At 44.7% G+C, this 26,348-nt stretch overlaps 2 protein-coding genes across 2 annotated transcripts in view; one reads left to right on the top strand and one right to left on the bottom strand.

The window, feature by feature from the left end:
* LOC149864327 (uncharacterized) overlaps positions 1-17,481 on the top strand; it is a 93,671-nt gene extending 76,190 nt beyond the window's left edge. Inside the window, exons 9-10 of the mRNA XM_090049431.1 lie at positions 1,772-1,844; positions 16,311-17,481. The gene's annotated coding sequence lies outside the window, so the exon portion shown is untranslated. The remainder of the gene's footprint in view (positions 1-1,771; positions 1,845-16,310) is intronic.
* Positions 17,482-21,988: 4,507 nt separating this feature from the next.
* RECK (reversion inducing cysteine rich protein with kazal motifs) overlaps positions 21,989-26,348 on the bottom strand; it is a 118,931-nt gene continuing 114,571 nt past the window's right edge. The window contains exon 21 of the mRNA XM_090049344.1: positions 21,989-22,405. Coding sequence (XP_089905470.1) covers positions 22,190-22,405 — 216 coding nt within the window. The 3' untranslated portion in view covers positions 21,989-22,189. The remainder of the gene's footprint in view (positions 22,406-26,348) is intronic.

Genomic DNA, 26,348 nt, shown 5'->3' with positions numbered 1-26,348 from the left:
TCTGGAATGTATTGCTCCCAGGCATACTGTTTGCATGTGCACGCAGGACCGCAGCATACTGAGCCAAGTCAGAGCAGCCCTGGCAGGCAGGGGCCCAGGGGGTCAGCCTGCCAGCCCAGGGCTACTGCCCCTGGCTCAGTGTGCTGAGGATACTTCAGTGTGGGGCTAGCCAGCAGGCAGCCCCCACACTGAAACACCCTGTTGCCCCAGCCAGTCAGTGCAGTGTCTATACATGTGCTGCTGCAGGCTAAATTAGTTTACTTTAGCCTAATAGGGGCACACATCTAGACGCCAAGTCATTTACTGCACAGCTAATTAGCCTATTGCACAGTAAACATCTTGTGTAGATGAGGTCCATGAGAAAGGAAATGATTTGTACTCACTTTGGACTAGTGGAGATGATTGTAAAGAGCAGAGGCAAAAGAGACTTGTCTTGCAATTACCTGGTCTATGCTGTAGCACTGATGGGAAGAAAGCACAACATAAGAGCGAATCCTTATGGCTTGTTGAAATGCGTTCAAATGAAACATTGATAGTTTTGTTTATTTTTATGAACTAACAAACATTGGGTGAATGTTGTAGTGTAGCCTTCTACCACTCCCCATTCTGGATGAATCCTTAGAAGTTATTCTTTTGGTTGTGCCAGTACAGCATCTAGGTCCATATGCTAGGGACAGACATACAACATTTGAAACATTTCAGGTGGCTAGAGTACAAAGTACATGTGGAATAGCTTGTGGGATAAAAAGCTCCAAAGCAGGACAAAAACATTTCTGGAAGGAGTGGGTGTTATTTTTCACTCTTTCCTTGGGGAACACGTTGTATGTTAGGTTAGTCCTTTAGACAGCCCACAATGCAGTGCTCCTCCTCTCCTTCCTCCCTGTACCTTGACTGCTGCTGACATCCCAGAGGCTCCCGGCACTCTGGCTGCTGTGGGCATTTCATTTTGTGGGATCCTAGCTCTCTGGTCACTTAAGGTGCCACTGCTACAGAGCTCAGGGTGCTCTGGACACTCAGGGTGTTGTGGCTTGTGACATTTTGGTCACTGTGGGCATCCCAGCACTTTGGTTACTGCAGGTACCACCAGTTCAAGCACTCTGGAAACTCAGGGTGCTACTGCTCCTGGCACTCTGTCGTCTGCAGGTGTTCCACAGGTTCATGGCTTTCTTGGCACTCAGAGCACTGTGTACTCCCAGCACTCTGGGTACTCAGAGCACCACTGGATCCAGGAGCCCCTTGTATCCCCCTTCTGGAACTGGAAGGCCCTGTGTCCACCCCAACATGAAAACCAGACTGGACACCCTGCATTACCCCCACTGTAACTGGGATTCCTTGTCTCCAGCCCCCTGTCTCCATGTACCTTTCCCCATCTGGTCTCCCAGTTCTGGCAGAGGGGCTTAGGGTCTCCAAGTTCCAGCTGAGGAAACACAGGGTCTCCAGTCTTCCAGTTCCAGCTGATGGATATTCTGGGAGAGCAGAGGCAGAGCAAACATGAGAGATTTACTGACATTGGCTCCACTCTCCTGCTCCCTTGTAGAGCACATCACTGAATGCAACTGCATTGATTTTAAAGTGCTGGAGCTGTGGGGGTCTGAGGGGAGCTGCGTGACTGTCCAGTGGCTTCATTTTTTTAAACACTTAAAACCTGATAGACTTTGAAACCTTTCAAACATCGTATCTGTCTGCACACTTAGACAAGAGGGAATAAGAAGCATATTTACGTGCTCTTTTCTATTATTAATGGGTTTGTTTGTTTTTTTCATTTTTTCAGGAATTCTGCAAATCTGGATTGTTTTCCTAATTTCCTGCATAGGAACCACCCTTATCTTAGTGATATCCTGGATGTAAGAACTTTTATGAAATTTAATTTCTATGATGCTTTCATGCTACATGATAGGACCCCTCACTTATACTTTTAAAGTGTCTCTTCACTTAGAAAAACTAGATGTAAACCATGAAGATAGATTTTAACTTGGAGCGCAGAAGTGACAAGCTTTCTCTTCAGTCCCCCTGACTGTAAACATTGGAGCTGGATTTGGTAAGGGCCTTGGCCAACCTTCCCTAGACCCTCCCCACCCAAAGCAGCACATGTCAACAAGTACAAGTTGCAGCAGGCAGTTCACATTCATTTTTCTCTTCCATATTAAGGAATTATCATCTCCTGTCTCCTCTTGAAGGGCATTTCCAGAACAGCTTGGAAATGAAATGCTGCTGGAGCAGGGGTGGGAAAAATGCAGCCCATAGGCCATATCCAGCCCACTAAGGGATTTTGTCCAGCCCACAGCAATCCCTTAGTCACACCCAGCCCAGGCACCAGCGTGTCAACCCAGCCTGTGGCATATGCAGCAAGTTCTGCTATCCCCAGGTGTACTATGGGGTTGGGGCAGCATGGAAGCCATACTCTACTTCCCAGCATCCCGGCAGCCACTGCCACCAGCCCTAGCCCTGCTGCCCAAGTACTCTGGCCTGTTTGTCCTGCACCCACCACCAGGGGCAGGACCCGCAGAGGCACTTGGCTGGGCAGCTGGGATGGGGCCATGGGCAAGTGGGAAACAATGTCTGGGAGCAAGATGGGCTGGTGGAGTCAGGGAGACCCTGGGATCTTGGGGCAGTGACAGTGTGGGGCCAGGGCAGCTGCAACCCACTGCCCACACACACCTGTGATGGGTATGGGTTCCATTTGCAGAAGCACATGAGGAATGGATCACGGCTCTGGCCTAGCCCTGTGCTGGGCTGAGACAAAGCTATGAGCTTCTGTCTGAATGCCCCAGAGATGGGCTCTTGTTTCATGGGCAGGGCCATGCAGGGAATGGATTGCAGTTGTGCCCTGGGCCCCAGACCTCTGCTGTCATCTCCCCAAGATCCCAGCCCTGACCCTGGATGCAGCTCCCTGCCCACCTGCAGCCCCATGCTGTTTGGCCAAGTGCCCTGCCCATGCAGTTCCTGGCCAGTCTCCATGGAGACCCCCAGATCTTGGAGCGGTGGTAGGGCTGGGGTGCCGGTTCTGCAGGCAGTGGCATGTGAGCAACAGATTGCAGCTTTGCCCCAGTCCTGTGCTGTCACCTCTCCGTGATGCCAGGGTCTCCACAGAAACCAGCCAGGAACCACACAGGCAGGGTGCATGGGGCCACAGATAGGCAGGGAGCTGCATCCAAGGCAGGGATCTTAGAGTGGTGACAGCACAGGGTAGGACCAGGGCACAGCCATGATCCACTGCCTGCCCACCCCTGCAACCGGCACCAGTTCTGCGAACAAGTGTGCGTGAGCACAAGCGGTGGATCACTGCTTGGCCCCAGCCCTGAGCTGTCACCACCCTGTGATCCCAGGGTCTCCATGAAGACCAGCCAGGAGCCATGCAGGCAGGACACATGACAAGGCAGATGGGATGAGGCCCTGGGCGGGTGGGGAGCTGTGTCCAGAGCCGGGGCCAGGATCTTGAGGTGATGACATTGCAGGGCTGGGGCCCAGGGCACAGCTGCAATCTGCTCCCTGCATGGTCATGCCCACGAAACCAATGCCCATCTCAGGGGTGTGCAGGCAACAGATCATAACTCTGGCTCAGCCCAGCCCCAGCCCAGTGCTGTCACTGAACCTTGCCCCCTGATTCTGCTCTCACCCACCCATCCTGCTCTGGAATGCCATTCCCTACCCACCCATGGCCCCATCCCGCATAAGGAGTTCTGGTGAGTTGTTGTGCAGGGGCAGAGGTGCTAACCTGCCCTGCAACTGCTCAGCAAAACTCCCTATGTGGCCTGCAAATAACTGTCTACCCATGTCCGTAGACTACAGTAATCAAACATAATTGGACAACTGCCCACAAAGGCCAGGAACTTTTGAGAAAATGCTCCTGATACTGAGGAGGTTGCAGTCAGCCAACTGATTGGAACTGCAGTTCTTTTGTGTGGCAAATGGAAGAATGCTGTGGAAACTTATACTTAAAATGTGATTAATCTGTTAATCACATTTTAGATAGTAACGTGGCCAGACATTCAGGGAATTAGTGGTGCCAGAAAAAAAGAAACCAGGCACAAAAATTGTACACAAAAACATGTAATATTTTTATTGTTCCTTTCCATTGTGCCTTAAGTTGAATATTTGGCAAGGTTAAGACTGCACTGGGGTCTCCAACTGGCCCCAGCCAACAATCAGCTGATAGTTGGCTCTCTCTGGGACCACACTGGGGCTCAAACTGGACCCAGTGCAGTCGCCAGAGCCAGCTGATCATCAGCTGATCACTGGCTAGCTCCAGGGTTTGCACTGGGGCCAACTGAAACCCTAATGTCGTGCCAGAGCCACTTGACAATCAGCTGATTGTCTAGGTGTCCAGCTTTCAATTTGCTGTTGCAGGGGAGCCCATGATTGTGATCCTGAGCTCCACCTGCACGCTCAAGTAGGGCATGATTGAGATCTGATCCCTGATCCCAAAATCACGTCTTCTCATGCACATATGGTAGGAGGCACAATTGTTGGGATCAGAGCCCATTGCACCTTTAAATGAACATCTGTCTGCAGCCTCAGGGTACTCAAAATATGGCAGGAAAAACTGACACTTTTCAGCTTGCTAGGAGTCAGGGGTTCATGTCTCCTTAATACAATTTACATAGAATCAAAGAAAAGTAGGGGTAGAAGGGACCTCAGGGCATAATCTAATCCAGTGGTTCTTAACCTTTTTAGATTCAAGGCACCCCTTATTAGACTCAAGGCACCCCTTAGAAAATGCCAGCTCTTAGTTTTCACTTGTTTTTTGACTACAGAAAAATGATAGGGCACTTCCTTGTTGCAAAGTAGTCAGAAAAACCACAACAGGTCAGAAAGCTTTTTGACACTATGGATTCCTATTTGAAATCTCTGAGTTTATCTTGTGAAACAGAGCACCTTGGTTGAAAAACACTGATCTAGTCCAACCCCCGGTCAAGACAGGATCATGCCTATTCAAACCATCTCATATAAGCGCTTGTCTAAGCTATTCCCGAATTACACAAACAACCCTGTTGCACAGCTGTAGGGTCTGTTGCCCAAAAATGGCCTAACCTGCCACAGGTAATGCAGAGGGATGAGAACCATTTAAAATTACATTCAGAGAACCATGTTTAATTTTTACCTACCTTTTTCAGTAGATTACTATGTGCTAGTTATTACTTTTGGCAGGAGTTGAGATTAAAGCTGTACTGATTAAAGTTCACCAGAAATCTTGATTGGAATGAAAGTGGCTGCAGGCTGTTCAGTCTTCCAGCTGCACTGGAATTCATATCCCTGATTTGATGATTTAAAAAAAAATTTAAACAAAAAATTACTACTTATTTCATTTTTATTGAGATTTCCATGCTGCAGTGGGATAACTTGCTTTGCTCTGAATGAGAATTTCTCACCTGATAATCTTTTATTATTTGCTTCTTTCTTCATTCATCACAAATGGGGTCCACTTCTCTGATTAATTTGGAGACAGTCCAGGGTTGTTGCTAGAAGACTCAGCTCTGCCCTTTAAGCTCAGGCCAGCAGCAGAGTTCTTCCAAGGCAACAGAAATTTGACAAGCTATTTTTAGAAATTATATTAACAAACATTGGGGCAAATCTCTGTTTAAATCTCATTAGAGAAAAAAAATCTCAATGTTTTCCAAACCATATTTCAGCCATTTAGCTGGCTGCATCAGTGGGCTGACTGAAGAGAGTAGCTGCTAAAAGAAAGAAAACCATTGTGTGAATTTTTAATCAAAGATGTGGGTTTTCCAGAAAATTCTGAATTGGAAAATTTTCTGGAAAAAGTTCCAATGCCCTAAATAGAGCGTGATCTGATTTAGCATGTTTGTTTACTAAATATAAGTCAAATAAAGCTCAAAAAGTACTACCATGTTAATTTTATGTCCCACTAGCCACAAGTATTTGAACTGAAATATTAGGGAAAAATTAAATACAGCTTACTTAATGGTGGTCTAAATGTTATATTCAAAGAAATTCAAAGCTTTATTTGGAATGAAATTATTTTTACTGGAATACTTGTAAAAATGTAAAGACAATATACAATAGCACGTACTTCCCTGACATTGTTTGTTTAAATTTAAGAAAAAAAATGAAGGTACTGAAAACTGTTGGCACACTCATTTTAGCACACCCAAAGAACTGCACGTGATATGCCATGGTTGTCCAGTCATCTACTTCAACAGAGTGTAACTCTCTTCCACTGAGATCATTGCAGTACCTCCAGTTTCACTGTCACTATCCGTAGGATCACTTGCACTCATTACTAATGGAACTCATTAGTTCCATTTCAGAGTCAGACTGAGGCAAACCTGATTCAGGACTACTTGAACCACATTCTCTTTCGATAAAGGCAGAGATGAGGGGCAGACAAGTTTCTGCAGAAAAATTTTCCACCCCACATCTGTTTTTAATTCTACTGCACAGCATCTTTCCGCATTCATTAGCAAACAGAAGTGGTGAAGTGATTCACCAAAATGGAAGGAAGGATAAAGCAGATTTTGTTATTACAAAAGAAAAATAGGAAATAGAAGTAGCCCTACATAAAGCAAAAGATCTGAAGTGTAAATAATTAATGGAACCAATCCTGTGGCATATTCTTACAAAGGGTGTCCCTATGCATGAATGAAAGTCTAGTTTGAGAGATTTTGGTTGTAGCCTTTGTTGGTCTAAGGACACAGGCAGGCAAGGTTTTTTGGATAGATGTGATATCTTTTATTAGATCAACTGAGTAGCTGGAAAAAAGTTCTTAGCAAGCTTTTGGGCACAGTCACCCTTTGTCAGGCTTAGGGAGTCTCTGCTGGTCTGAGACTCCAAGGAATGAGAGAAACTAAAAGTGTGGTAGGATGTCAGTGAGAATGTAAATGGGTAGAGATAAGGAAGACAAAAGGAAAAACAGGGGAGGGAAGGGGGAAGAGAGCAGGGGGAAAGAGGGAAAAAAAACAAAGTTCAGAGGGAGACAACAGTGATAAAATGCAAGGTAGAAAAGAGGCTGTTTGTGAAAAAGGGAATAGTTGGACAGAGAATTAATTATGATAAGTTGATAAGTGGTATGAAAATACCAGAAGGAGAAGTTAAATGTACATTATACATGGATGATGTGAACATACTGGCTCAGGACAATGTATCAGTTGAGAGGGTATTGAAGAATACTGAGTGTAAGGAAAGGCTGAGGGGCAAAGAGAACCCCAAGGATAATAATAACCCTTCACTTACCCCAAGAGGTAGAAGGAGCACAGCTGGAGCCCAGAGCACCACACCACACTTCTGGAGTGAATGCTCTACCGGATTGGTGGCTGGGGACAGCAGGACAAGACTTCCTGTGCCGGAGAAGGGCAGCTGGAGAGAGACAAAAGCATCTGCAAAGCAAAGATGGGGGAGGACTCTCTGGTCAGTGGCTGCTGGCAGCTAACTGTAGGAGAAGGGCACATGCCAATAGGCATGGGTGGTCTGTGGACCATCCAGAAACACTGAAATCCTCAACAGGCTGTGAGGCTAGCTTGCCGGGTACAGAAGGAAAGACCACGGACAAGACCTGAGGACTCGGGGAGGTGTGTGGCTTGGTATCCCAGCCTCCCAGGAATGTGACAACCCAAGCCAGCTTCTTCCCACAGCTATTGATTCAGCCAGGGAAGGGACTGATAGTGTAAACTGATGAGGAGGAATCATCCCTGACTAGAAGACAGGAAGAGGCTTGAATTGATTTTTTGCCTCAGTTGCTTCCCAAGAAGGAATTAATAAAAAGGGGAAAAGGATTAACCCCACCTGAATGAAGTTAAGTTCTTTTTTTTTTTTTTCCTTTTCTGGTTCAGTTTTTGGACCGTCAAAGTGCCGCTGCAGTGTGGGGGGTGGGGGGAGGGGAAGAGGTGGGGAGGTGTCATCCCCTGGATAAAAAGGCAGAGTGGAATGAACTTGAATTGGCTAAGGAATTGATATGGGGTAGCAAACTCTGAATGGGAAAATGGACAGTGGCCAGGGAATCTTGGTGATACAATGGACAAATTAGGTAGACTGACTTGGGTCTCCTTACCCAGAGACTACTAGTCCATTAAAGAAAATACACAAGTTGTATGTGAATGGTGGTGTGGGAAAGACCTGGCCCACTGATTGACCCACTGCCTCCCAAAGGATCAGTTTGGAGGGTCTGACCCAGACCCCAGCCACCCAGGAAAGGCCTATAGTTGGGTCCCCAGAAGAAGAAAATCAAGTGAATATCTGAATGGAGTTAACATCTAGGAAATGGTAAGGGTCAAGTGTAGGGAAAGTAGAGCCCCACAAAGAGATTCCTCCAACAGGCCAAGACCCATCACTCAGCAGAACCAGATCCCTATCTAAAATGAAAGATCCAAATTGCGATGGGCAAGAAAACAACACCAGAAAGTGGCTGGAGGATAGCATCAACCCTTCCTCATCTTGTTGTCATTCACTGGGAAGATGCCAGGCTGGAGAGGAACTAGGCCTTATAGCATCCACCCTGGGGCAAAATTAAAAAGTAAAATTTAAAAGTGTCAGGGGCAAAATTAAATAAGATGAAAAGTATGTTGATAGGTGTAGGGAATTGGGAGAATTTACGGAAGTTCAGGCTGTGTGTGGTAGAGGGTGTAATCACAATCTTGGGAAATCCCATGGATGCTGAAGAGAAAGGAATAAAGGCTTGGGAGAAGTTAGAGATAAAAGTGAGACACATCTTGGGATCATGGAGTGGTAAAACATTATCTTTCAGGGCTAAAGTGGCTAAAGTGAAAACGGTGCTCTTGCCAATCATCCTTTACATGGGAGTGGTGTATCCACCATTATGGCAACAGATAAAGAGGGTACAGAGGAAGATATGTGTTTTTTTTGTGGGGAAAGAAAAAGAAAAAAGGTAGCCAAAACAGAGCTGTACAAAGCTAGGGACATAGGAAGTTAGGGGATGCCAGCTTTGGAAAGCTTTGTGTATATTTACTTTCCAAGTATGTTCTGTAAAAGACAATGGAGCAGGGAAAACTGCATGTTTCTGCTGTTACCTGGCAGAAAGACCATTAAGAAGATGGGACATGTATGGGGGAGAACAGAAAAAGCCATGGGTGCGGCAGCCACTGGCCCACTATATATTCATAAATTGTAAGGGACTGGAAGGGACCTTGCAAGATCATCGGGTCCAGTCCCCTTGTACTAGGCAGGAAAGACAACTGGGGTCAGGTGACCCCAGTGACGTGACCATCCAGTCTCCTCTTGAAGATTTTCAGGGTAGGTGATTGCACCATTTCCGGAGGGAGTGTATTGCACAGTCTGGACACCATAACTTTGAAGAAGTTTTTCCTAGTGTTAAGCCTGAAATGGTCTTCCAGGAGTTTGTGGCCATTACTCCTGGTTTTCTCCAAGGGTGCCCTGATGAACAGTTGTTCACTGAGCCCTTGATGTATTCCCCTGATATAGTGGTAAGCTCCTACCAAGTCCCCTCTCAGTCTTCTCTTTTTGAGGCTGAAGAGGCCCAAGTCCCTCAGCCTTTCCTTGTATGGTTTACCACACAAGTCTCTGATCATACGGGTGGCTCTTCTCTGGACTCTCTCAAGCTTTTCCACGTCCTTGTTGAAGTGTGGTGCCCAGAACTGGATACAGTACTCCAGCTGCAGTCTCACCAATGCTGAGTAAAATGGAAGAATCACTTCCTTGGTTTTGTTTGAGATGCATCAGTTCATGCATGACAGAGTACTATTTGCCCTGCTGGCTACAGCATCGCACTGTTGGCTCATATTCATACTATGGTCTATTATTACCCCTAGGTCCCTTTCAGTCGTGGGGCTAGTCAGTTTGGTGCCACCAAGCCTGTGAGTATGTTGGGGATTATTCATCCCCAGATGGAGCACTTTACATTTCTCAAGGTTAAACTTCCTCTGGTTCCAATCTGCTCAACTTGCTAGCCTGTCTAGTTCTGCCTATATCTGCAGCCTATTTTCAAGCGTGACCATGCTACCCCATAACTTGGGTGTTGTCCATCAAATTGGCCAGTGAACTTTTCACTCCCCGCCCCCCAAATCACTGAAAAGATGTTGAAAAGCACTGGACCAAGCGCAGACCTCCAAGGGACATCACTGGCACTTCTCACCAGGATAACACAGTTCTGTTCGTTATAACTCTCTGGGTCCTACCCCACAACCAGTGGGTCCTACCCACCTAACAGTTGAGCAGTTAAGTCTGCAATCCTGCAATTTCCCTGGAGAACATCATGGGATAATAGATCAAAGGCCTTTTGGAAGTCTAGATATACAGTGTTGACCTCCTCTCTCTTATCCAGGTGGCGAGTTACCTGGTTGAAGAAGGAGATGAGATAGTTAAGAAAGACCTGCCCACAATGTAGCCATGCTGGCCATCATTCAGAATCCTACCTTCTGCATGCATATCACACATAGACTCCTTGATGATTTTTTCCAGGATTTTCCTTAGGATAGATGTTAGGTTAATTGGCCTATAATTGCCCAGGTCCTCTCTTCCTCCCCTTCTTGAAGATGGGCACAACATTGGCCATCTTTCAGTCTTCAGGAACCTCCCCTGAATGCCACAAGTTTTGGAAGAGTTTCGCCAGAGGTCCCGCGATGACTTCGGCCGGCTCCTTCAGCAGTCTCGGATGAAGTTCATCCAGTCCTGCTGACTTATGTCTTAACTTTTCTAACTGATCATGTACCAACACAACATCAACAGTAGGAAGGCGGTCATTCCCACCATGCTCATTCTGAACCTCATCTGGTATGATTTTCCTCTTAGTCTGCTGAAATACCAAAGCAAAGTAGTCACTCAGGAATTCAGTTTTCTCCTGAGTGTTGGTAACCAACTGTCCTGAGTGGTTAAGCAGTGGCTCCATGCTTCTATTTGTAGTGTTTGCTCCATATGGGCCACATGTTTCATAGTCACGCTCAGTATTGGCTGCATTTAATCAACATCATAGTTGGTTTCCATTACTGAACGTATCCTGCTTTTGGCAGTAGTTTAGTAATAGGAAATGTATTTAATGAGGTTTCCTCATATTTCAAAGTATGATGAGGGGATTTCCCCCTAGTTTGACTGGGGAAAAAAATCTTGTCATATTTGAGTAAATATGGTACTATGCAGCTCCAAGCTATAAATCTGTGTTCTCCTATCTATAGCAAGAGACAAAATGTTTTCCCTCTTTTTTATGGTAGTCCTTTAAGTTTTTGAAGACTGCTATCATGTCCTCTGTTAAACACCTTCTCTAAAGCTGAACATGCCTAGCACCTTCACCCTCTCCTCATATGACTTGCCTTCTAAGTGCTTGATCATCTTTGTTGCCCGACTCTGGACCCTCTACCTTCTCCACGTCCTTTTAAAAATGTGTAGTCCAGAACTGCATGCAGTACTCCAGATGAAGCCTAACCAGTGCCGAGTAGAGAGGCACTAACACCTCCCCTCCTAATGTTTCTATGGCTGCATCCCAAAATCTTTTGTGTGGCAGCACCACACTGAAGACTCAGATTGAGTCTGTGATCTACCAAAACTCCCCAATCCTCTTCCATACAGCTGCTATTCAGCCAGGTGTCACCCACTTTATATTTGTATTTTTGATTATTCCTCCAGACCAATTCGACTTTGCATTGGTCCACATTGGAAAGTTGGACTAGAGTTAACAGGATGAAGTTCAATCTCAAGATCTTTCTGAATTGTGCTTGCATCCTCCAATATGTTCACAATCCTTCCCAGTTTCATGTCATCCACAGACTTGCTCAAGAAGCTTTCTATGCCAGCATCCAAATCATTAATAAACACGTTGAACAGAACTGGGCCAGGGAGACTCCTGTTAGATTCCACTCAAAACCTCCTGCCATTCTGACATGGACCCATTAACAATCACCCTTTGCTTGTGGCTATTGAACCAGTCACCTCTCTACCTTATAGCCACTTTATCTAGCCCACACTTTTCTAATTTGTTTAAGAGAAAGTCATGCTGGACTGCCTTACTGAAGTCCAGATACACTATATATACAGCATGCCCAGGCCTCAGTACTGTGCTTCTTGTTTCAGCATGTGCAAGTAGGGGACAGACAGCAGAGATTGGCATCTCAAGAGCATATTATGGGCTGTTCTCTGTGAACTGCACTTAAAATAACCATATTCCTAGATGATGCACTACTTCCATTGGTGTTTTCTTTACCAAAGAATGGAAATACTTTTGGCCTGAAGGATTATAGAAGAATTTTAACTGTCTGGATAGAGTGGCCTCATTCTTTCAGGGAATGGAATTTGAGTGATATAACTGCTTCTGTACCAACCTTAGGTTCCCCCAACGTATGAGGTTTCCTTTTGTGTTTATAGTTTCTCAGGTCGGAAGGGACCTGAGTAGATCATCTAGTCTGACCCCTGCCATGGCAGGAAAGACTACTGGAGTCAAATGACCCCAGCAAGATGTGCATCTAACCTCCTCTTACACACCCCCAGGGTAGAAGCCTGCACCACTTCTCTTGGAAGTTGGTTCCAGACCCTAGCCGCCCTGACTGTGAAGTAGCGCCTCCTGATATCTAACCTAAACTTACCTCTGCCAGCTTGTGACTGTTATTCCTGGTCACTCCTGGCGGTGCTCGGGGGAATAGGGACTCCCTCAATGCCTGCTGATCCCCCCTGACTAGTTTATAACAGGCCACAAGATCCCCCCTCAGCCTTCTCTTTTGGAGGCTGAACAGGTTCAGGTCCCCTAGCCTCTCCTCGTAGGGTCTGCCCTGCTACCCCCTGATTATATGAGTGGCCCGCCTCTGGACCCTCTCCATGCTGTCGACATCCCTCTTGAAGTGTGGTGCCCAGAACTGGATGCAGTACTCCAGCTGTGGCCTGACCAGTGCCGCATCGAGGGGAAGGATCACCTCTTTGGACCTACTCGAGATGCATCTGTGGATGCATGACAAGGTGCGGTTGGCCTTCCTGGCTGCCTCCCCACACTGCCAGCCCATGTTCATCTTGGAGTCAATGATGACCCCCAGATCCTTTTCCGCCTCCGTGCTGACAAGAGGGGAGTTCCCCAACCTGTAGGTATGGTGCCGGTTGTTCCTCCCGAGGTGCATCATCTTGCACTTGTCTGTGTTGAAACCCATCCCAATGTTGGTATCTGCCATGGGCCAGCACCAACTGGCCATTTATTCACTTTAAGGCATGATAAAAAATGAGCCACAAATCTATTACATATAATGTGCAGAATTACTTTGTGGCTCATTTACTGTATTATTATGCCTTAAATTGATTTACACATGAGGCCAGGTTACTAAGTAAGGTGTGATTAGCTTGTTGATTGTGTCTTAAATGTAATGTATATCAGAGGCCCAAGGAGGAGCATTATATCTTTCCCTGGGGACCGTCGTACAAATGCACCTCTCATGCCTGCTCTTATCTTACCTAATGCTGAACACCACAGGGTAATAAGAACTTCAGCCATGCTCAGGCTTCAGGACCTAGAGGCATTTATACATGTACCTTTTTGTCCTGCAATGAGCTGGGATCTAGCAGGTTGGAGCAGACTAGATTAATTAAGTCTGCTCCACGTGCAAGCCGACATGCACTGAGCTATGCAGTAGTTTAGTTTAGCATTTGGAAATTATGATGTCCTCAAGCGAGCAGAAAACAATGTGTGTGTGTATGTCTCCTAGTGCTTAAAAAAAAGATGTTTACTAACAAAACTTAGCTGCTTGCAAGATGCTGACTTCTTCTTCTAGGAGTCATGTGAGTTTTTTCGTGAGTGCCAGTAGCGGATTTATGGATAGTGTGGCCCTATGTGAATTAGCACGACACACCAGCCGCAGGGGAGAGGCGGTGGCTGGAATTTCCAGATGGAACGGCTGAAGAAGCCCACAACCTGCTGGGCAGGAGGGAGGGCACATGCAAAATGTGGGAGATGCCCCGACCTCTCTGACTGGGAGCCAGCCCCCACCCCCATGCAGTGGCAGTAGCAGCGGTAGGGCCCCCTGTCATCGGGGGCCCTGTGCCACCACACGGTTTGTTTCACAGTAAATCTGCCACTGCTGAGTGCGTGTGCATGTGGGTGTACTACCTATGACTATTTACAAGAGGCAGAGGCAGACATGCCTGCTTTTCATTCCAACTTGGGGACCGTCCACCTGAAAGGAGTAATGGAACATAGACCACGACTGAGGAGTAGCTCCTAAGATAGCCCTGAGGTTTAAAAGGATGCTGACTAATTCTCCATACTGGTCACTACTCAGGTAAGTACTGGAGGAGGGACCTAGCACTACCATTCTGTAGCTTTACTCACAAAGTCAGGCACCATTTTAAACATGGGACATTTTTTATTATTTCTCTCTATAATCCCACAATGGTGTAGTGGGGTGGGACATGGAACCCTCTGGCGCCTTTGACAAACTCACTGAATACATGAAATACTTTTTACACCAATATGTGGGGCCAGCCTGCTGAGCAAGAACAAAGTAGTGAGAGAAACTCCTTACCACTCTGAAGTCCCTTTCTCTGGTAGGCTGTGAAGGCAGTCTGTTCCCCCTAGGAATATTTGTACTCTAGGTCAGTGGTGCTCAACCTTTCTTGCCAGCAAGCTGGATGGGCAGTGCCCAGGTCCCTCTGTGAACTGGATCCAGCCAGTGGATCCAATCCAGTATCCCAATCCAGGGTGGACACTACAGGTCCCATCTGGCAGCACCGAGTGGGTGGGGAGGCAGCCCAGCCCCAATCCAGCCATGCAGGGTAAGGGGGCTTGGCCCAGACCTGCAGGAAGTAGGGGTGGGGAAGGGAACATTACTTGGCCCCAGTTTAGCCCCTCAGAGGGAGGGAGCATGGCCTGGCCATGTGGGGCAGACAGGGGCATGACCCAGCTCCATCCTGCCTGCCTGCCAGGAAAGGGATGTGGCTCAGTCTTGCAGTGAGATAGACAAGGAGACTACTGCTCCTTGCATCTAATAGTCATTTGAAAGAGGATGGAGGGCAGTAGACTAGGGAAGTTTCTGACCTACTGGGGATAAAGGTGTGAGCTAGAACCCAGGCAGCATTCTTCCCAGGCCGTGGCCATTTTATTGAGCCACACACACTTGGTTTCATTGTCCCCCCCCCCCCCATTTCTCACTCTGGCTGCTCAAACTGCCCCACCCCCACCAATCCCAGGTTTTTGTCTGGCTGAATCTTCATGACTTAGGCCAGGGATGTCTAACATTTAAGCAGCTAGGGGCTGTGGCAGTTGAAGCTATATACACAGGCACTGTTCCCCCTTCTGCTAACTCAATCCATGCAGCACACAGATGCTCCCGCTCCCACTCCCTCTTCCCCTCCCTTATGCTCCATCATGTTGTACATACACAGTACCCCTCCCCTGCCATTATAGACATTTCGTCTCCTATCCCCCCACTGTAATATATCACACCATATGCAGAGGCTTCCTCCACCTCCCTCGCTGCACTGCACCTCCCCCCACCCCACTCCCTGCACAGTGCCACATGTATGTCCTTCAGCTCCCTCCCAAGCTCCCCAGATTGTAGGCTGCACAGCTCCACATCACTCAGGTAGCAGGGCAGAATGTAAAAACAAGAAGGGAATCTGAGCCTGGAGATTCTGGCTGCTGCGGTGGGAGTGGTAGCTGGGCAGGAGACTGAAGGCTGCAAACTGACTCTTCACAGGCCACATGCAGCCTGTGGGCCACCCATTGGACAGCCTTTATGCATTTGCATTATGTATGTGTACAAAGCCGAAGAGGTGCCCAGCCAGTGCATGCCCAGTGATTCTCAACCGGGACTCAAGACACCCCTCACTGGATTTGAGGTTCCCCACCAGAACGCTTGTGAATTGAACAACACCCTATTTCAAAAGTTTTACAGTGCTCCTTGCAGAGTGGCAAAACAGTGGGGGTAGAGGATCATCCAGGCAGAGACAAGCCTGAGCCCACACTTTCTTGTTTATCTCCTCATACCTTGTGGCATCCTTCAAAGGATCTAGGGACAACCCAGGGTGCCATGGCACCCTGGATGAGAATCACTGGCATAGTCTACTAAACATACTCAGTATATACACTACCCAGGTACTAGAATTACATCCTGTGTGTGAATGCCAAAAGACCATTTATGTAGCTGGAAAACTGTCATGTAGGTAGGTGCACAAAGGGCAGCAGAACTCTACCCTGGAGCAACAACTTTTTTCACTATCCAAGACAGAAATTTGGCAGACTGACCTTAAGGTCAAGCCTTAGTTCTAGAACCACCAGCAAGATTAGGCTACATCTGAATTGCACAGGTGAGAGGCCTTACCTACTTGTCATAAATGTAGAGACATATTGTGCAACAGGAATCTGTTCTGCCCTGGAGTGTTATGCCCTGACTAAAAATGTTTAACTCCCTTCCCAGAATCATACAGAAGTGCTGTAGAAGAACATTAGCAGCTCAGTTTATAAAGGAAACAGAACCTGAACTTAAACACAGACTGAAAACCTTTGCAAATATTGCAAATGATGCAGAAATTGAGAAGCAAAGAAGTAAACTGAGAAATTCAGGCAAGCATGTAAAAAAGAATCTACCCAAATATAAAGCTGGGTTTTTACATGAAGAGTCTACAGGATTGTTAAGTAATGATGGAATGACAGAGACATCAACACCTGCTGCTTCAAATCCTTCTCCTGACCGCACATGGCCAAGTGAAGTAGAAACAAGCTTTGAAGAAAGGCACCGTGTTCCAAAAGGACTGCCTCCTAATCGGCAGATGTTGGCTAAGATACTGAGCCACAAAGCATCTTAATTTTTCCATGTACTACACAGTGAAATGTAAGAACAGTTGTGATCATATGTTGTAAAATACAGCATTAGGGACCTTTTCTGTAAAAGGTGTTGAAGCAGTGTCCTTAGGTTCATGATCTTAGGGATCCTCACTTTTTTATAATCTGCAATGTCTTATAGTGGGATTTCCTGCAAAAAAATTTCAGAAAGAAAAGTTTCTTGTAATGATCACCATCATCTGTTAAGCATGTTAGTGCTTGAAAAACTTCTTCTGAAAAAGTGGCTAACCAATTTTTGAGGACTACTTTGAGTACATTCCTACTGAAAGATATTTATGAAGGAAAGGGACTTTTCAGCATATGTAACTTTCCACAAGTTTTCTGGTTTAAAATATATTTACATGTTTGTAAATGTCCAGGAATTTAAAGATAATGGACTAACAGATGTAATTTCTTACTGTCTAACAACATTATAGAACCAAAGTAAAAGTTAAATTCCGGTTATACACAACCTGATAATTTGACAAGATGTTGTACGTTTGTAAGTTAATAAAAATCACATAAAATTGAGTATCTAGCATTTGAATGTTGCTTTAAATGCTTTGCAATGCGTCTTAGGCTCAGAGTAAATTTAGAGAAATTTAGAACCGTGAATTATTATTCCTGTTCAAAACTGATCATCTGAATGAAAAATCATTGCAACTTCAGGTGGCACTAATGTCTAAAATACATAAAAATGATAAGAAATCTCTGTTTCCATCTGTCAATTTGTGTAAGAAAAGAAAAGGTTTTGAAAATAAAATTAGTGACAGAAATCCTATGAGTATATACTTATTAACATCCACTCATTTAATATTCTTTAAAAATTACTCTAGTAGCTCAATATATTGCACAACATCTGCTATGCAACTGAAATCAAGTTTTGAATACATAGGCCCCAATTCTGCAAAGTGTCTAGCAATACAAGTATCGTTGTTCATATAAACAGCCCCAGTCCTTTCCAAGAATCCTAGAAGAGCAGTTTGTGAGGATTAATAAAACCATGAACTCTAAGATAATTGCAAGAACTAAATCATAAGTGTTACTGCCCAATATAGACAATACATCTGGGAAACCCCATTAACCTCTAAACAACCTTTGTTTTTTTTTCCTTCAGGAACTATCCGTACAATGTAGGATGTAACTGACAACCTCATAATGCCAGAGGACAACTTTGGGCATGCCTCCATGTCCAGTATCTCCAACTCCAAAACAAAACAAAAACAATTTATGAATGTGTCAACTGAGTCATGTTGACTAAGCAATGGAAAGGCTCCATTGTTTTTCTGAGCATTTTCCAATTTTTTCTTGGATCTAGATAGATGTCTGCTCAGTCTGTAACAGTAGACTCTAAGGTAAAATAGACAGTCAAAAAGCCCAAGGCAGAATCGATTCAATCTTTGCAGGTTTTTCTGAGCTGTGTAGATTGAACCGATAAAAACCTGAATGCCAGTTCAGTTTAACTGGGGAAGGCAGGCAGACCTGCACTGACCCAGGCCAGAAGGCAGGGGTGTGATTCACCCTGCATGGCTGGGTAAGTATGAGTCACTAATGCACAACAGAAAGGGGCATAGGCAGAAAAAAAAAATATTTGGGGAGGCTGTATGCATGCATGCTCCGCCACGCCTTCCTTCCCCGCCCCTCCCCCCCCCGAGCAGGTAAGTCTGTGATGGAAGGGGCAGGGGGGAGAGGAAAGGGCCACGTGGGGGCAGATCATGGCCCCCAGTGAGGGAGGGAGTGGGGCACAGGCAGGGGTGAGTGAGGCCCCAGCTGGGCTGACTGGTGGGACAACTGGAGGCCGGACAGCTTGTCCAGGAGCGCTGGGAGCTGCACGCACCCTGGCAGAGGCCCAGGGGGGCATGTCCCCCCTGATCTGCATGCAGGGCAGAGATGGCTGTTGCTGTGCACTGCGCTTGGTGTGCTGCTGCCCTCTGGAGTTGCACAGGCAAAGCCCTTGGCACAGCCCAGTGGCAGCAGGCACGTGGCGTCATGCCACTCCCAGGGTAACTGCAGCAGCGCACAAAGCACAGCCTGCAGCAGTAGCTGCCTCCACCCCACATGTAGATTGGGGGGGTGGGGGGCATGTGCTCCCCGGGCCTCCGTCAGGGTGCCTGCAGTGGCAGGAGCCCCCTGCGCCCCTGGACAAGGCTCCGATAGTCCCACCACCCAGCCCAGCCAGGGCCGCATTCACTGGAGCCACTGCCGCTACCTGTGCTCCACTCCTTTCCTCAATGTGGGGGCCTTGATCTGTGTCGTCCCCCGCCCAGCCCCTTCCCCTTCATGCTGGGCTGCGATCCTAGCTGTGTGCTCACCCTCCCCCCTATTGCAGCTTCCCAGAGCCCATGTTTGAGAGGGCTGAGCCCCTTTAGCCCCAGCCTTCCATTGCCTATGGAAGGGGAGGGCTGGGAGGGGATGAAGCCCTCCACCCTGGTCTCAAGCCTGTGAGATGGGTTCTTCCCTGTCATGTTGCCCAGCATGTCGCATCACAGCCTGGCACCAGTCGCAGCCAGCAAGACACACCAGGCAGCCCAGGGAGTTTGTGCTGGGCAGCAGGGTCCAGTCCTACTTTCTATGCAGACCTCCCATTCCTGCTGCCTGGTGCAAGCTTCCCAGGCCACCCGGCATACCTTGCTGGCTGCTGCTTGTGCTCAGCTCCAGCAGGATGCACCAGGCAGCCTGGAGGGAGGGGTGGGGGGAGGACTTGTGCCAGGTGGCAAGGGTGGGAGAGTGGGATCAGGCCCTGCCACCCAGCACACGTTATAGCAGAAATTAGCTTTATGGGATGCTGGGGGACTGGGACATAAAACTTGAGTCAGGAGGTGATCTCGGACAGAAGTTTCATAGACCAGTTTAATATAAACCAGTTAGATCTGCTACTACATCCACCCAGGTTTATCTTAAACCAGGTTCGATCACTTTGTAACCAATTTACACGTGCTGAACTCCTGTTCCATTACAGGTTTAAACCAGCTTCCGATCACTTATACCACTTTCTATGCAACTTCTGCCCCTAAACAAATTTGTAAAACTCATCTGAAACCTTTATCCGTTTTCTCTTATTAGGCCCAGATTTCATAGCTTGGAAGTACAACTTGATTCCCTCTTTGGTTCTTGAATCTCTTGTCCTAGTGTTTCTCTCATTCAGAGTTTCTATGCAATAAGCTTTTTGTGGGAGTCAAAAGAATCAGAATGGTTTTACCATTTCCTTCCCCAAAGTAATAATGCACTTTTAAAAAAAATATTTGCTTGTTGGTCCAGTAAGTTAGAAGAAGAGCCTAAAACTTTTGCAGTTTCTTGGATGTTCCTCAAGAATTGGGAATCATCTATACTTAACATAGACTGATCAATACATCTTGGACCTTCCTCATTATTTTCTTACCGAGCATACACCTATTTTCCATTTGTTTGTGAATTCACAAATGTCCAAAGATTTGGATTGTGCTCTTATAAAATTTATGATTCACTTGAATAAGAGGTTAGTATATTTTCTGTACTCTTTCTTACTGAAGATGATATTGCCATTGGCACAAAATAATACAATTATTAATATACAGTGTATTCAACAAGGAAAAGGTGGTTTAACATTTCATTCAAATTCTTTTTATAAAGTGGCTTATGACAAAGTTATTTAATTATCATTTTCTTCCTATAGATATCATGATCTACCAGCTGAAGCAAGATTGAACATGTTAGATCTTAAAAGGATGATTATTATTTGTTAAGAACTAAAGCACTGAATAAATCTCATATGCTTGCAACTTTTCAGCAGGTCCAAAGGGCCAAGACCGTTCAGTTTAAAAACTTTATATACTTAAAGACATAAACACAGTGGAAGATTCCCAGAAACAGGTGGATTAACATATTCTGAAAGAATGGCTTCAACAAGTATTTGCATAAAAAAATGCCCCTTTCTCCTCCACCAGCCCCTGATATGCCTTAATCTTCCCAGTGACATTTGACGGAAACTTTGAGGCAGATGAATACAAGTGCTAGTATGTGAAAATGGCATTATGCAATAATATTGATTGACCGAGTTAATTTGTTTTGGCCCTAAATGTTTGGTTACAACTGGGATCATAATTCTACCACTGCTCTGTGTGCACTCCTACTGACAGAGGGGATTCTTCTGTGGATTAAAGATTATGTTTGACCATAATTTTGCTCACCTGGCAAATTATGAAAAGATATACAATAGCTCAGTTTTCTCCACAAAACAAATGTGCTGCTTCCAGTATACATGTGAAGTGATACAAAGCTACTGCAAAAACAGTAACTTTGAATGTACTTTGATGCATACCTGGACTTAAAACACTCTCTAAAATGCATGGAGAATTTTATAAAGTTAAGTATGTGTTCCTAAGTACACATGAGAAAATAAAAGTTCTTTTTTATTAAAATAAAAAAGGCTTTGATACATTTGCATTGCAAAGATTTAACAGAAAATAATTTCTACAAACGTGCTACAGTTACATACAGATGTTCCAAAAGTTTTCAGTGCCTTCTTATAAAGTTCAAAATTTTGGCAAAAATTAGTTTTTCCTGTATATGCTTCAAAAGTTGGGTACTATAATACTGATACACAAAACTTCATGTAGACTAGGTTCAGGTGCATAAAACGCAATAAGTAATAAAATGTAAGTTCTCTATAAAACATTTAAACATATTTAAAGTATAAATTTAATTAGATAACATGCAAATACTGCAATATTTCAAATGGGACTTATAAATATAGATTGAAATTATTTATAATTTTGCATCCAATAAGAAAATCTGTTATGTACAAAGTTGTAAAAATGAACACATTTCTTCATTTAAGTAAGGTACTGGCTTAGCACATGATTGTCATTTTACAAAAATGGGGCCCAATATCCTCCAAATACTTAGACACACATAAGAATATTTACTTACACGTGTAAGTTTCCTGGAATAGGCCCATGGCTACTTCATTTCCTTCATAATAAAATATGAAAATATATGTATTTACATGGAAAATGACTCAACAGTTTTTGGTAAATTAAGTAGCAGCAATTCATTTCTTTCAAAAATTGATGGTTAAAATAGGCACATGCTTATTCTCAGTGATACACAATTGGATCATATAAAAATAACACTTTTGAACAATCTTAATACGGTATTTGCTTGCAGCTGAAAGTAACTGTATAACAACCCCATAACCACAAAAGTTAGAATCTGGTACAGCATTTTTATGGGAACCAAGTATTTTAAAGAAAACAATTATGCTTGGAAAATTATGACTAGTGGTTAAAAGGTGAGTTGTCCTTTGGATTATTTCAAATATTCTTAATTTTTAACAAAAAGGTATATATGTTAACATTTTTTCTTGTATTTTGTTGGACTGAACTGATTCTTTCCTTCTGATTAAAATTTCTTGTTCACCAACAAGATAGCAATTCTGAATGTCCTTCGCAGTATAGAAAAAAAATACAATGCTTATTTTGCACATTTTCTAAGCAGTTATGTATTGTATACAACTGCCACCAAGGTGAGTATGATGCTCAAGAATAGGGTGTAAAGCACAGGCATGGCTTTTATACAGGGAGAAGATATACTTAATGAAACTTGCACTTGGGATGCAATAAGTGCTGATAATGGCACATGGGATGCTAAAGTTGGGCTGTCAGAATTTATCAGCGATTCTATCTTTTCTGCTTCTTTATTGCAGGCTTCAATCTAGGAAAAAAATAAATTAAAAAGTTAGTAATTCTCTTCTGAACTTACAGAAGCCTGATATAAAATGTCTGATCAGCAAACAAAGTATAGGATGAGAAAGCTCTAACTGAATTATTCAAAGTTAGTCCAATTCATGTTCCCATGATCACTGTTAGAAAGTTTTTAAAAAACCATCCTGAGACTACACTCTGTCCTCCCACTGCCAAGCACCTTAAATTCATAAATACCACCACTGAAATCCTATGGGGACAAGAAATATAATCATACATCCACACACCCAGGAACAAAAAGCCAAGCTGTAAGTGATTTTTTAGGGATTTAAGTGACCAGAAATGCTACGCAGATGACCAAATCTGAATAACCCAATGACCAAAAAAGATTAAAACACCACCCTTAATGCATCTATTTGTCTAATGTTCCATCATCTGACCCTTAAAATTCAATCACAAAGAGAGAGGAGGAAGAGTGCCCACCCATCTTTTGTATTAACAATTTTTCTTGGAGTCAAATGGGGTGGAAGAGGATTGCACCTTGGCGCCTAAATCTGCTTACACACCTAATAGGTGTAACAGAGTCTGGGCCTAGTAACCTGTTCTCCCACTGGCTCCCTTTGGCCATGAATACCTCTCCTTGGCCTCTCTTGTGTACGTCTAGTGCTTTTTGATCTACCCAGTCCCAAAGGATAGCAACCATTCTGCACAGTCAGAGGAGATACGATCTCTCAAGCATAGGTGGTATCTTATAAATTACTTGTTTCTGGGATTAAATCAAGTAGATTTTAGTGCAGTTCACCAGGCCTTAGTTAGAACAATCAACTACATTCTATTTTCTACAAAGTAGCAAAACAGGCTAGATTTCTGGCCACTGGTATACACACCCGTGTTCAGCGTCATAATTTTAGGAACTCTTTGTCTGATTCATTTAAAATATTATAGAATGATTTAATGTCTGTTTCAGTCCTCAGCCAAACCTTCTTGAAGACAATTTTATTTTTTTTCTAGAGTTTATATTAATGGAGATGGGAGGCAAAATTAGGCTTATATTGGATATTCAGCTGCAGTCTTGACTACAACCAAATAAATTCAACAACCCCACAGTATTAACTAGAGGCTTCCAGGCATACAACATTCAAGGCAAACTAAAAACAACATGGTTTTGCCATAAAGCTAATTTCTGCTACAATGTAAGCCAATGCAATCCCAGTCAAGTCAACTGAATTCCAGGCACTGCCACTAGACTTTACTTGCCCATCCAGGAAATGAACATACAAAATTCATTTATGAAGAAAAAAAGGAAACAGAAATTTTTAAATATACTGCAGTCTGGGGAAAAGGAATTGCCTGGGTAATATCTGTATTGCAGAAGGAGCAGGAAACAAATTACAGTCCACTTTTCACCTCCTTTTTAAGCTAAGCCTTTATTTTCTTAAGAAATGCATGTCAACACAACCTCATCATAATTATGTGCTCTTACCAGAGCGTGCAAAATCTATCAGAAGTACTAGCAAAAAGCTAAGGACATTTTTAAAAAACAAAACCTGATATTTTGCTCTGGACCTGCAGGGCTCTAATCAGCAAAATGTGAGAATGAAACAACTGCTCCAAGGAAAGACGTGCACTACTTATTTGAAGCTTGTTATTGCGGCTGGTCCAAGCTGCTCCCGGCAAAAACAGTGTAAAGGCTTTGGTCTTGGTTTAGTGATCTGCATACAGCGCTTAGTATTGTCAACCCTGAGTGTTTGTTCACTAGCACAAACGAGCAATACCACCACATGCTAGGCAGCGCCTTGTGCCGTATGGACCTACAGATCCCAAAAGGTCTTTGGGAACCTCGGAGCACCCTGATAATGAGGGCAGTAAGAAAGAGAGAGAAGTACAGAAGTGGTTCTCAGCAGGTGAGAGCTGTCATAGCTCTGTGAATCAGTAGATTATGGTAATGTACAAACATCTGAAAACTGGCTGGTTGTCAACCAAATCCACATCTATATTTAGCATCAAGATGTGCAATGCACTCTGTGTATTTAGGGTGAAATCCTGTTTCCCTTTGCCAGTTTAAGTGCCAATTATTTGAATTGCGATTCTGCTCCCTGGAAGGGTAAATCTGCACACATAGACAACTACATATCTGCATACCTGAGTACAAGTCCCAGAAAGAAGGGGGGATAAGGTTCTCCCATGTTTTAACTACAAAAGCTGAGTGCTTAGGGCACTTGCTTATGATTCCAGAGACCCAGGTCCTACAGCCTCCTATCCAGAAAGGGTTTGAATCAGTATTTCACTGCTTTCCTAACAGCATTCAAAACACTATGGATGTGTATACATGAGCAGCGAGGCTGCTCCAACACACTGTAATTAGAGCAGACTCAATTAATCGAGTCTGCTGGAGTCCGGCACCTCGTGTATTAGCATCCCTAATACTGCACACAGCATCTGGCTGGACTGGCTCTGCACTCTGGCTCTGGTGCAATTTTACCCAGACCAGGCCTGCCCCAGAGCCAAAGCACAGGGCCAATCCAGCACAGGTGCTGCATGTAACACATTCCCCAGACCAACCTCCTGTGCCACATTCGCACCACTGGGTCCAGGCCCCTGTGCCAGACCAGCTCTGTATAGCACACTGTATGCAGAGTTGGTTTGAGACTCATGGACTGGATCATAGGGCTCTACAAGCCACAACCAGCCTACAGGCCGTATGCTTGACACCCATGACACAGTGGGTGCACACACTATTCACATATCTACACTGCCAGGATGCAGAGTTGCTACCCACACGCAGATGTGAAAACTGCCACTTAGATGACCAAAGCCAAATAAAATTTTACCCATTAGCAAATATTTCAGCATCTGACTAATGGCCCAATACTATAAATTCAGATTTAAAACCTCATTTATTAAGTGCGTGACAATCACTGTGAAGCATCTTCTGGAATATTTCTGGGGGGAGTAAACCCGATATCTTTATTAGACCAACTCAAATAGTTGGAAAAATTCTTCTTTGTACCCAAAGGCTTGAAATTACCCGTCATCAGGCAGAGGAAGTGCCTGCAGATGGTCTGTGCTCTTCCTGGATGGAGTAGTAAAGCAGCCAGAGGCCAGTATGTATGCAAGAAAGCCGGTCGGTTAGAATGTAAATTGAGGTGGTCAATGGGTGAGAGGCAGGTGTGGGGGCTAGGGAAATGAATATAGCTGGTAACCTTCTGGAACCTTTTTCATTCAAAAGTTAATAAAGATCTTTTCTTTATTCATTTTATTTTCCTGTTGTGAGAAACAGTTCACAGTAGGTAGTTCATAACATTTGGAATTATTTTATTGTATTTTTAAATTTAAAAATATCTGACTTTAATGAAAAGGTACCTAATTTGTAGCATTTTCTTTTCTTTTGCATCCTGGTCCTGCACTGACAGCCACCTTTCATTCAAAGCCTCTTACAAAAACAGTAGGCATGTCAAATGCATCCACTTTCTCTTCTGTTTGAGCTGAAACTGTTAGATACAACCACTGTGCAAAGCGGCTAGTATTTGCATTGGATTCAGATTCGGCCAATTCAGGGGACAGCAATTCGATTCCGCGATTCTAATCACTGTCCCAAATCAATTTGGCAGAATCTGATTCAGAGATTCAGCCACAACCGAATCGGCTGAATTAAATAGGTCCCATCTACCTCCCAGCCCCTCCCCACCATGGCTGCCTCACAAGCCCTCAGCCCTGTCAATGACTGCCCCTCCTGGCCCCAGTGTACCAGCTCTTAAAAATAAATAAATAAATAAATAAATAAATGCCCCACATTCACCAGCTCCTGCCAGGCGGGGGGGGGGCAATCCTTGCTCCCCCCCCACTGCCCCATGCTGTGTGGGGGGCTCTGTCGTGAGCCCCCAGAAGTCCCCATGGCCTCTGTAGCAGCTAGTGAGTGTGGGGCTCTTTTAAAAAAAGAGCCAGGACACGGA

This window comes from Crocodylus siamensis, chromosome 5, assembly GCF_052110815.1.
Source record: "Crocodylus siamensis isolate JL-2025a chromosome 5, ASM5211081v1, whole genome shotgun sequence".
In the NCBI taxonomy this organism is placed as follows: Eukaryota; Metazoa; Chordata; order Crocodylia; family Crocodylidae; genus Crocodylus; species Crocodylus siamensis.
Note: the sequence above shows the minus strand (reverse complement) of the source record. Positions and strands in the feature narration are given on the sequence as shown.